The sequence below is a fragment of the Thermobia domestica genome, chromosome 4 (assembly GCF_964235325.1).
Source record: "Thermobia domestica chromosome 4, izTheDome1.hap1.1, whole genome shotgun sequence".
NCBI lineage: Eukaryota > Metazoa > Arthropoda > Insecta > Zygentoma > Lepismatidae > Thermobia > Thermobia domestica.
In genome coordinates, this window is record NC_137457.1 from 263682644 (window position 1) to 263695973 (window position 13330).

The following is a 13330-nucleotide window of genomic DNA, read 5'->3' on the forward strand; positions in this document are numbered from 1 at the left end:
AAAACCCACGCACACGGTGTTTGTCCACCACAAAATTTACTTGGCGCGCACTGGTATCCAACCAAGGACCCCATACATCAGATGTGAGCGCTGTACCACTGAGTCACCGTGACCCTCAAGAAACAAATTATATATATTGTTAAATATATATTGTTAAATATATATTGTTAAATATATATTGTTGAATAATTTTAAAAGATAAATTTGTTTGATAGAGAACAAATTGTAATTAAGAAATACATTCACAAATTATTATTGACAGCAGAAAGTTTGCCCCAAAAAATCTATTTCTGAATATGTTCTACAAGATAATTGATTTGAAATACTTTGTGATATGATAATACTAGTTTCTCTGATTTTCTACTCTATTTTGATTCTTATAATGCCGCCATATATAATCAACCAGAATTCATTAAAACTACATTATAGTAACACAATTTTCATTAAAAAGAACGAATGTGTAGTATCCCAACGAAGAAGGCTGAAATCTTCCATTTATTTAAAATCTCCATTAATGTTGAAAACCGTTAACTACATCAATATTTCAGTAAATAAACCTATTTCATACAAACCAATTTATTCTAGGCAGATATACACAAATTTTCACCTCTCTACATGAGTGCAATATCCCTTTAATGACTTACATAAAAGGGAAAAGAAGTTAAAGAAAGAAACCTGGTATATCATCTAGAAAGAGATAAACCTAAGTAGAGCATCATTTTAGTAGACAGTAGATAAAAGAAATCTTAAATCTCACGAAGTATATTGATATTTCGTATTTTATTGATGGGAGTTCTTTAATACATTTATTGTATTTATTACATTGACTCTGTAATAAACAAACACAACGGGGAGACATTTCCTCATATTTGATTTTAGCTTATATATTATACTTCTTTTGATACTATTTCCTGAGGTTCAGAAATGGTTTGAGTTTGAATACATATTGTATAACTACATGATATATATTTTATAACTTCACCAATTTGTAGTCAGTAACAACATGGTACGAAAGAGAATACCAACTTATTCTAAGTTGATATACTAAAATTGTGCTAGTATTTATTTAATACTTAATGTATAAAAGAATTCTCAAACAAATATTTAACATCTAAGTTTATATTATCTAAGTTTTCCCATCCTGTAAATTATACCTCGTAAATTTCGAAAAGAAATTATCTAGTTATACCATTTCGCCACTTTACATTTTATATTTTAAAAATGAAGATCTATCTACATACATAATATTTATTAAAGTGTTTGGCTATAATATCCACATATATATATATATATCAGTTTTTAGATTCTATTGCTATATTCCTATTTTATCTACATTCTACGTCACTTAACCATTATATAAAGGTACTGGTATAATTTTATACCATAATATTTTGTAAATCACGATAAATGTATCTAGTATGTTCCATAGAAGTATCGATGAATTCAAAATAATATGCTTTAGTTTGCCTTTCACTATCTGAAAAAATCTGAAAAAAATGAGTATATTAAGCATATTATGGTATGACCATGACTCAATGAGTACCTTAAGTATCTTCTCTTTTTTCTTACGTAGTATATATTCTTAAGGTATAGATACATAGCAACCTTGTTTCTATTTTCCGATTCACTGGTAGCTTAAAGACTTGAATCCTAAGAAAGCATGTAAATAGTTACTTACCAAAAGTAGAACAAAGATTGTTACACAAACTCACAAATGGAAATAATTTTTAAAATACATGAAATCTTTCGCCAAATACTTCATCAGATAGAAAGAAGAAGGAAGTTGTAGAAAACACAATAAGAGAATATATATATTTTAAAATCATATATTTTAGAAGAGAAGGTAAAACATAAAATATAGATTATGCATGTGAAACATCAATGTGACAGAATTAAAAAATAATACAAATGATAATAAGAATAAAAATAGATTTATCCAAAGCGATGTTTATAAAATCTTATTTTTAATTACTTGAATGTTAACAAATTCTCTTTAAATAGAATAAAATTTACAATTGCATGAACTTACAGTCTGAAGATTGTACAGCATAAAAATTTAGTTTTTAGCATGTACCAACATGGATTAGGATTTTCCATCTTCTATTTCTCCAGAAAAATGTTGAATTTACCTACGTATAAGACTCACCCAATTTTCTATCTTTAATTTTAAAGGAAAACCTTCTTACTGTATATTATGAAGATTAATTATTTTTAATACAAAATGATATTTTAGCAATAAATATGTGCAGAGTAAATAATGCTAAATTATATGTGGAATCCTATGCAGACCTGAGAATGTCCATAGCGCATGTATGTGTAGAGAAAAATATGCATACATGAAACTGATAAATAAAGCAATTGTTTCCAAACTCCATTCTTTGAGTCACTGAATTGCACATAGCTGGAATGCTGCGACACATCATAAGGAAACACGGACGACACTAAACAATACAGAATCGGGAATATTTATTGAAACTGAAATATTCAAAATCAATTTACCAGCGCATAAGATGAATTTCTAAAGAAAAAGTATATTAGTATTTGAATTCTAAGAAGGTATGAAAAAATTGCAAAGATATAGAACAAAACATTATCACACAAAAACACACAAATGCAAAAACTAAAAAAAAAAAAAAAAAATAATCTCTCTAAAAATGCATCAGATAAGAAGGAAAGAGGTATTATAGAATAATCAAGTGAATATATATATATTTGGAGATCACATAGTTTAAAAGATATGAGTAAAACAAAATATGGATTGTTTATATGAAACAATAACATGAAACAAAAATTTAAAAATAATACAAATGATAATAAGAATAAAAATAAGTATACGCATAACACAGTGTTGTGTATAAAATCTTATTTTTAATTCAAGGGAAAAAATGCATCTTATCGCTGCTAAAAACGGTATATTTTGTCATCTTCCTTCACCGTTTAAAGAGAAAGAAAATACAGTATAAAAATATTAATTACATTTACTAAAGAATCAAAGAAATAACTGCGTTACGAATGTATAAACAATTTTTGCTTCAAGAATATAGTATACAAATATTATCGTCAATTATATATATATATATATATATATATATATATATATATATATATATATATATATAAAGTGGACCATTTATCTTAATTCTTGATACACTCTTGCAACCATAATGGATGAAAAACGCTGAAATTTTGTCCATGAAAATATCGGTAGGAGGATATTGTTTGGCATGCTTTATGATGCCATCACATTAACATGTTATGAACCCAAGGAAAAGTTGCAGTTTTTTAAACGACACTACGTCAGATTATTACAGATTTCAAATCTACATATAAATCAGAAACTTTTATCATTGCACTTACTATACAGTGTTGCAAACTAAGGACCCTATAGTATCACAAACACCTAGAAAACAACCAAATTTCGGAGGATTTTATAACAGTGATAACGCAAATGAGACGGACGGGTAATGCACATTTAAAATACTTTAATTTCAATTACTATGGTCATCACATGCCGTATTTCGAAGAATTAGAAACAAAGTTACAATGAATTCAAATATGGCTTTTTTCAAAGTCATTATTTCGAAAGACTTTAGGTGTCTAGATAAGTCACATGTCACAGACTCTTGCTAAAATCTTGTTTGTTTTCAAAAGAAGAAATTTCAAAATGAGCGCAATTGTTTTCCAGTTCCTTTCAAAATGAACGAAATTCTTAATTAGTTCCACCAGAACAGAAAGAAGCGTGTTCCTTCGAAATACCAATATTGGAACAAAGGGTTATCGAAGCGAGAATAGAAAATGAATTACCTGAAATTTAAAAGGTATAATAACACACACTAAAGAAATATATTATCAGCATGTGCCCTGGGAATCCTAAAAGTATTGCTATATTCCTAGTACGTTTCGACAACCGATACTGTCATCTTCAAGAATTAGACAATAATGAAGGGTTCCGGTCTGATGAATAATTTTTCACATTTTATTGAACCTGAGATATGGGTCAGGTGGCTTAGTTGTAGAGCGTCCACATCTGGTGTGTGTGGGGTCTCTGGTTCGATCCGAGCTCGCGCCAAGTAGTTCTTGTGGTGGACAAACACCGTATGTGTAAGTTTTCTCGAAGTTCTTCCATTTCCTCCTACTTTCTTCATTCCACCATTTCGTTTAATCTCATCATCACCGTTTCCTTTAGCCTACGCAGCATAATCGTGGGACGTAAAACTAAAAAATTTCAATCTTGTCTTTGAACTTGAGATATGAAATATGTAGAAAGAGTAACATCGTAGTTTTATTTTGGTACCGATAAATTGTCAGTTAGTGTGTGTAATGATCTCTAACATTTTAAAACCTTACTGTCCCTTTTAGTGTTTTATGTAGAAAAAGGACTAAATTGAATACGTTTTTAAAAAATATTTGTAAAGCCATAGCTCTTCATTCCTGTTTAGCTGGTGCATAAAGATAATGGGATTGGTTCCCAATATCATACTACAAAAACACTGCGTTCGAACAGTTGCACTGAAGTGAATTAGTGCAAAGAGATACATAGAAACACTCCACTACCGTAAATGTTGTAAATGTTGAAAACGGTTTATCTCAGTTTGAAGGCACAGATCAATTCTCTTACACATTTTTGCGAACACTCGAAGTAAGGATTGGCGATCGATAAATTGTATGTACCTTATATGTGACAGCGTCCCTCAGTACTCTAATAGTTTTAAGTCAATATAGCAGGCACATAGCCAAGGGGTGGGTCCGGGGTGTCCGAACCTCCCACCCCCTTCGAAACCAGAAAAAAAATAAGGAAGGATGAAACAAAAAGAAACAAGAAAAAGAAGAATCAGCGTTAGAAATAAAGAGCTATCAGCAAGCGTTTGGTTATTCTTTCTTATGAGGAGCTTTGTGTGGAGGAAACGGAAAGGGGTCAAATTAAAAATGGATATTATTGTAACGGAGTATTTCGAATTCCATCTAGCTCCATGCTAATCCTATGGACTACAAATGACGATCGATAAACCGGTTCGATCAGAAATTTTCACTTTCGCGGCAACACTAATCCCTTTTATAGGATGTCTTTACTGCCGAAAGAGATCTCACGAAGATTAAACGAAGATAAGAAAAAGAAGACAAGAACAGAGTTCGAATGACCTCGGAAGACTATATCTTTTTCAATACTTTTTTATATTCTTTTACTGGAGAGTTCTTCAGTTTGTTACTAAAATACTTTCTAACATATCCTCACTTTATTGTCCTAACAAACCAATATGGGTATGTTGCCAGTAAAATAGCTTAGATTGATCGAGCCTCTTGTAGGTAATGGGGCCGCGGTAGCTCAGTGGTAGAGCGTTCACCTCTGGTGCTTGGGGTCCCGGGTTTGATCCAGCCCGCGCCAAGTGAGCTTTGTGGTGGACAAACACCGTGTGTGTGGTTTTTCTCGGGTTCTCCCGTTTCCTCCCACTTTCTTCATTCCACCATTTCATTCATTACTCATCATCACCGTCTCCTTTAGCCTACCCGGCATAATCGTGGGACGAAAAACTCAAAGATTTCATTTCATTTCCTCTTGTAGGTAACCATAGTATTTCATTTCACATTCTCCCCATTACAAAATTCTGGCTAAACGAACTAATATGTGTTGTCACTAAAATAATTTAGAATGATCGAGCCCCTGGTGTGATAACCACAGTAATTCGTCATGGACCCTCCCCCTATTACGAAATCCTGGCTACATGCCTGAATGTAGGTATTATTCAATGAATACTGTTGAACCACTTTTCCATAAATAGTCTTTCACATGTTCTCTATACTTGTCACCCACATGAAACATGTGTGCAACCCCCCCCCCCAAAAAAAAAAACATGTTACTTCATTGTAAACATTAAGAGACATCTGTGTTACTCGATACTCAACAGAACTCTGACTTTTGAGCACAGTTACTGGTTACAATGTAACGAAAACCATCTTTAATTTGCTGATATCAAGTTGGAAGTTAAAGTTTACCGTCATTCAAGTTTATGCCGAACATTTGCATAACATACACATACACAAGGAGAAAAGTGAATGTTTCAATCCTTTTCTCACAATAACAAATACCTACATTCACAACGGAGTGTGTTTTTGAACGCACTGTATAAAAGTTCTTTATTTTATAGGTATTATTTTTATAATTAATCTTAACAAATTGTGCCAGTTCATATAAGTGCTAAAGTATATTGTCAGCCCTTTCGTTAAATATTCATCAGATGGAAAGAGGAAGAACTAGAAAGAAACGAAAAGAAAATGAAAGAACAGAAGGAACTGTGAAGCATTAACGTTATAAAATGAAAATTTATATGTTTATACCTAGGGTGGCAACTGTCCCGTAAAACCGGGATTGTCCCGTTTTTTCACTACCATTTCCGGTGTCCCGAAAAATTCTCTCGGGACGCCAAAATGTCCCGTATTTACGTACATTGGGGTACAAAAAAATCTTTCGAATCGCTAAAATTTCCTAATTTATATTATTATTTTCTAAGCCATGTGATTATATTGGAATAGGCCCTATGTCTAATTACTGAGCAACGTCATTACGACTTTTGCGATATTGGATGTGGTTGCTGCACTGTTTTTCCTCAGGCCTCCCCACTCCGCAGACGACAGTGCAAGTGGCTGAAAGTCTTATGAAGAACAAATGTAATTTGTTTTTACTCTCTGTTTCGGGCGGATTGAGGCACTGTCATCAGTACAGTACAGTATTTCCGTGATTTGACTAAGATGTAACACACTACGAAATGGGAACAAAGGTACAGACTATAAAAGTGAAAGTAAAAAGAAAATTAGTTTCTTTTTGTAAAATAATGTTTAAAAGTAAGAAAATGCAAATAAAAGGAGTTGGAGTCCGATGCTGAGAGTAATTATTTATCCTGTCGGGGATAGATTTGAGCGCTCATATATATTTAGTAATGTTTTCAAATATTTCATTTTTTGTTAGCTGCTGATAGTTATTTGTTATCTAATTAATTCCACAGCCTTTTCAATAGGTTTTAAAACGAAAAAGTGTAAATTTACCCTTTTTTGTGAGATACAGAGAGAGAGAGAGAAAGAGAGAGTGAGAGAGAGCGGAGAGGCTAAAAAAGTATATTTAGGGGAGCAACCTATTCAGAAATAAAAAGTGTCCCGCTTTTTCTAGTTGACGATTTGGTCACTTTATTTATACCACACTGTATTACAATGCCAATCTCTTCATATTAGTTTTGTTAAGTCTTATGAGATTAGTTTTAAATAAATCATCTAGTTCTATGTGGCCCAAAAGTAGGGATACAGTGCCGTACTGATCAGCTCACTGTATTTCATATAATTTCTTATTGTTATTCATCAGTTTATTTACTATTTGTTCTTAAAGCCTTTTTACTTATACTTTAAGCTCGGAAAGCCGAAGCAAATAAACTCATAAACTAGAATGTTATACTTGATCAATGCAGGGGTGTATACCTACTTTTGGGCCACCCTATATATCATCTAGAAAGAATAATTAACTTCATGCTCAACAAAACCATACAGCTACTAGTTACAATACCACTAATTACTTAGGATATCAGTAAGTCCAACAATTATCTAAAAGCGTCTACGTATAAGAATCGATAGACTACGTTTACATGTAAACATCATGTCTACAATGAAAACAATATAGATTATGTAACGTAACTAGGTAATGCGTGTAATGTACCTAACATAACAGCTTATAGCTTTCAGCATTCTGAAGTCCAATAGTTGAAAGAGAAGGAAAGCAATTTTGATGAAAAGAAGTGAAATTGGGAATTCCAAGTTTCTGAAAGTGAAAAGTGTAAAGAAGTTCGTTGCTCCAGATTAATAATATAAATAACATATACTTTCTTAACAGCTACTATTTTCACTTACGGCAGATGGATCAGATCTATATCTTTAATATCGCATTGCCGAAAGAATGTCATATAGTGTAAATTATCAATAATAATCAGCCTATAGAGTATTATAGACACTTCTAGAAAATATTATTGTTAATATTTACTAATTCACTGACTTAGCAAAATTCATGGGATACCCACGTAATATCTGATCAGTCCTACTCTGGCTCTGCAGAGCACAGTGATACTTAGTTGAACTCAGTCTGCAAGTCTCAGATACATCTCTGAAGGTAGTTGACACCACACAGTCTGCGGAGCACCAGCCACTTTCGGGATGTTTCTGGGTCGAGAATCCAATGCATGGAACATGAGTTCAACGGCACCCCATTTAATGGAGTCATATCGGGACTCTAGAGTGACCAGTTCAGTCTTTGGACTTCCCTATATGCTATTCGAACCATTCACGGACCACATTGTAGCATGTGTTGGCGTATTGGCCTGTTGAAAGACCGCAATGTTGTCAGGGTGTTGAAAGTCCTCGAATGGGTGGAGATGGTCTCCAAGCAGCTGATATTACCGCGGACCAGTCATCCAAGGGTAGCATTATGTGCCAAGAAGACACGCCCCACACCATGACTGATACCCTATCGCCCTGGACCAAACCTTGGTGCATTCGGGATCCATCTCTTCCTTCTGTCTGCGCCACACATCGGCATGGTACAGAGGTACAGTGACTCGTTGGGTCATATGACGCTACGCCACTGTTGGTTGAAGTGTCCATCCGCGAGTGTCCAATGGTGGTAAATGCACGCCGGACTGTAAAACTATTATATTACACTCACAAATCCTTTAATGAGTTTGTTAATTATATAACAAAACCACTGAACTATTTTCAACATATTTTATTAACCTTTTTAACTTTATATTATTGACGAATATGTGAAACATACATTGATGTAACTACTGCATTCATAATAATAATCTATCCACATAAAATTATTCTTCTTTTTCTTTTTCGTTCACTTACATGGCATGACACATTCCGCCTTTTCTGCCTTTCTCGCCAACCAAACTACTAGTTACCATTATAATTGTCCGATGATGCGGGGTTAGCAGCAGCACCCATGTAGGGTGACGGCTCCCATACCCGAAGGCATGCTTGTTCCGACGGATTGTTCACAAAGAGACGTTTCTAACGCGTCCAGTGTTGAATTTGGCCGTGATTTGCTGCACTGTTGCTCTCCTGTCTCTGACTACTCGTCCCAAATGTCGTTATTTCGATGATTGAGGGCAGCGGAACGCCCGATGTGGTGTCTGTTGTGGCATACGGTTTTACGGACCTGGACACGGTTGTACGTCGTAAGTCAAATTCCTGCACTAGCTCCTAAATCGAACGTCCCACGCCCTATTCGAATATCGTCAACTTACGACGAGGTTGCATTTCACACGAATCACTCAGAGTCATTTCCCATAACTGCGGCGGAGCTCTGCAGGGGGTGTGGAGCACATGTGGTGTCCGCCCGCAAATCAATGACTTGCTATTCCATGAGTTTTGCATAGTGAGTGTAGTAGACAGCACATTAGTTAAAAAATGTATCGTAATATTTGAAAATGCCAATACAAAGAACCATATTTAAAAAGAATAAAATTGTTACGGACTTCATGTATTCACCTTTACTTTAACTTTTCTTTCTTTCTTTTTCTTTCCATTTTTTCAAGTCTTTTCAATGAAGATAAAATTTCTTCATTCAGTTTGCTTGTAGCAAACTACATGATTTTCCATATTTTCACTTCATTTTATTATAACCTTTCCTTGCGATGTTTCTTCTATAGTGATAATAAGGACTTAGAAAATATATTTCAGTAATACTGATTGATGTTAGTAATGAATCGTTCTTGTTTCGAACTTTGCTACTGCTATTCTGTACTTTATCCTATCTCTAATTTCGATCTACGTAATTTATATGTGGAATTGTGTTTGTTTTGGCAAGTGACATTGAATAACCCTCTGTTTGATTAATATGACTTGCGTGATTCATTCAGAAGTACACACAGCAAGCTTTAATTAGAAGGAGGGAGAAGGGACACACATTTCTCGTGCTTTAATAATTATACTTCCATATTTACTTTGGGTTCTGGATGCATGTGATTGTGCAATACGTTGTTGCGACCTGATTCTCCTGCCCAGAAAGAACAAATTTGCAGCCTCTTTTATACTTTAGTAGTCTCTTCATCTATTTTAAAGTTTTCCTTTCTTGTTTCAGTTTCGACCCAAAACATCTTCCTAAAATTTCCAATATCTGAATAATTCATATAAATTTTCCATATAATACCGATAAAAAATACTCCCAATCAAATGCTGTATGTATTTTTTTATTTAAAATATACCATAATATGATATTTACTATTATTATCAAAAGGAGTATGCATTAACAAAAAATGTTAGCCTGCAAATGTTGAACAGTTGGGAGCATTGAATTGATTTTGAAGACTAACTTTCGAATACACTTTCCTTGCTTTAGACTTCTGGATCGCACTATCTGGAAGGTAAATAAGTCAATATTAGCATTACACGCCCATGTGTCAAAATTATTTTTCAGCACCTTTTTGTTAATGGTAAATGAGAGGAAACAACAGACAGATAAATGTGTCGATAAGTAATGTTCGACAGAATAGACAATAGTGTGCGATATATTTTATTTTTGTATAAATTAGTATTTACGCTGTATTTGTTTCTGTTTACAGAGAGTGTGTGGATCCTTGGTCGAGCGGCTGTTGTTCCCCAACAAACATTAAACCGAGCATATCGTCTTCTTAAATCCTATGGCATTGACCCTAAAAGATTAATGAAGGTAAGAGTAATAGAAATGTTCGTTGAAATGTGAACTTTCTAAATCTGATCTCTATATTTTTCCATCTAGAGTTGCCAGAAGTCTAGCTTTAGTAAGACATGTTTCTCCTATTTTCGACTAATAGTACCATATTCTGCTTTTAGGTTATGGAATGCAAAATGTTCAGCCAAAGTTAAACAAATATACAGTATACGGGATTTTGTTTTCTTTGTCAATCGATATAAATAGTTTTTTTTTTCTTTTATTTGAACTGAACAGGAATTTTCATACTTTCATTTTATCAGTTTTTTTTTCTTTAAGTGACCTTCACATGATCTTTTGCATGCAGTTGTATATTACAGTATTTTGTGAAAATTTATTACAGTACTTTGTTAAATATTTTTATTTTAAAATTATAGTCGTTGTTTTACTTTCAATATTGTGTTTTTCTAAAATATTGTTTTAAATTGGGAAAGGAGTCCTGTACGCTGGAAAATAGGGTAAGTATTTTTAATAATAGTATAGGCAACTACAACATTGGTAGTAAGGCCACGGGCGTCTCTGGCGGGGGGGCAGGGGGACGCGTCCCTCCCCCCCAAATATTTTGAGTACTAGATAAATGGATCAATGCAGAAAGTATTTACATCTATATGGAAGAAGTAAAAAGGCAGAACAAATTAAAGTTACGTCTGTTCTTAAACATTAGATTGTCCGCATGACGTGTGTCACTTTTAAAGAAGGATTTTATTTTAAGTTACGCTTTTTGGTAGTCAAAGTAGTCTCGGCTGCATGCACTTTTTTTTTTTTTTTTTTTTTTTTTTTTTTTTTGCTTAACCAGCAATAATTGGTTTCCCATGACGAAGGAAGACTGGAGAAGGGAATGAAAGGATGTATAGAAACTTTATCTGCGAATTAAGAAGGGAAATCTATAAATACAGGGAAATATACAATAGGAGCGAAGGTGACAAGAAGAATTTAAAAAGATAGGGAAATTTCAATGTTATATATGAGAATAAATTTCATACGAATACTGTAGAACAGTAGCAAGGAACAACTACTATGATAATATAGAAACTAAAGATAGAAACGAGTGTTTAATGAGCGAATTGAGTTTGAGGAAAATGGAAAGAATACTCCCTAAGGAGCCGGATGACAACTGGAATAAACTGTTCATTTTAGACATTAAAACGGAAAACGAAGCAGGATAGTTCATTGGACAAAAACATACAGAGAGATGACGAACAAAAAGGTAAATAATATACCTTTTGAGTTTATTAAAAATACAGAAGAATGAAAATTAAAAAATCGTAATCAAATCAAGTGTCATCGTAAGACTTCTTTCAGAGAGTTAAGATTTTGTTAGCTAAACAATCGAAATATATGAGGACAATAAAACTACACTGCTGCAAATGCGTTTAAGAACACTGAGCAGGAATTCACCGGTAGGAATGTCAATGTGAAGAAATTATCTAGAAACCATATTATATATAAACTTATTTTTTTTTTTATCGGCAAGTAGTCTACCAGTGATGGAAGAAAATTATGATGAATTGTGTTGCTACAGATAGAAAGAGCGGATGCTATTAGTAAAGTAGATTCCAGTTTATTCATAATTTTGACGTAACTTCAGTTGGGCTCTACTAGCATTCTAGTCGTCCCCGTTCCCCCAATTTTAACATGCCAGAGACGCCCATGAGTAAGGCTAGAGATAAATTACAAAAGAATGGCAAAAGATGTAGTAGATAAGGGCATGTCCATTTTCGTCGTGTCACTAATATTTTCTTAATCATGTTGAGTTGGCAAAAAGTTATTTGTTAATTGTGCACTTATCTTGCTGACCGGTAATTTAGCCTCTGGTTCAAAATTTATATATATTTATTTATATATATTGTTCAAAATTTGATAATGTAATTAATATATACGACTGATAAGATTATGTGTTAATATAATTACGAATTTACGGTGATATACTAAATAAAATGGAAGCATAGCGAATAGAGTTGCATTGCTGTTTCTAGAAGTGATTCTATTTAGGTTTAGATACTCACTAGTCATATTCTTCATAGAAGTATAATAATTAGGGAAGTCAGAAGATGTGGGGAATTCTGAGTGCTAAGTAATATGGTATTGGTACAGTTTGACTTTGAGAGTGTACAATCCTTTCATCATCATAGTGGTATAAGAAGTACTTTTAAGATCCCATTCCGAAAATTATTCATTCAAGTTGTCAAAGCAAATTCGTTTCCAAGTATGCAAAAGTTAAAATCAGAGTGAGATTGATGTGTGTGTGTGTGTTGTGTCAAAGAGAAAGATATTGTGGCATACAACATTTAAGATTGCGATAATTTTAACACTGACGTGAATGTGAATTTTCGCTGGTAATGGGCTTAATTTTTTATTTTTTGATGCATTTTTGGGTGGAACCACGTTGATCTTGAAGCTACATTACATCGAGAGACATGCTTCAAGAAGCAGAAACATTAAAAAAAAAAAAAAAAAAAAAATTCTCAGGCGTAGCTCATTCTGGGCTCTCAGTATCTCAATATAATGCACTACAATGTCTCAGTGAAAATTGGAATTTTGGGTTCTTATTGGTTTATGAAGGGATTTTGCTTGTATCTTGTATTATTAATATCTCAGTAAAAG

The 13330-nt window shown here is 33.4% G+C and overlaps 1 protein-coding gene across 1 annotated transcript in view; it reads left to right on the forward strand.

The window, feature by feature from the left end:
* Positions 1 to 13330, forward strand: part of LOC145684040 (apolipoprotein D-like) — a 159825-nt gene that overhangs the window by 125756 nt on the left and 20739 nt on the right. The window contains exon 5 of the mRNA XM_081755867.1: positions 10599 to 10705. Within this exon, the coding sequence (XP_081611993.1) occupies positions 10599 to 10705 (107 nt within the window). The remainder of the gene's footprint in view (positions 1 to 10598; positions 10706 to 13330) is intronic.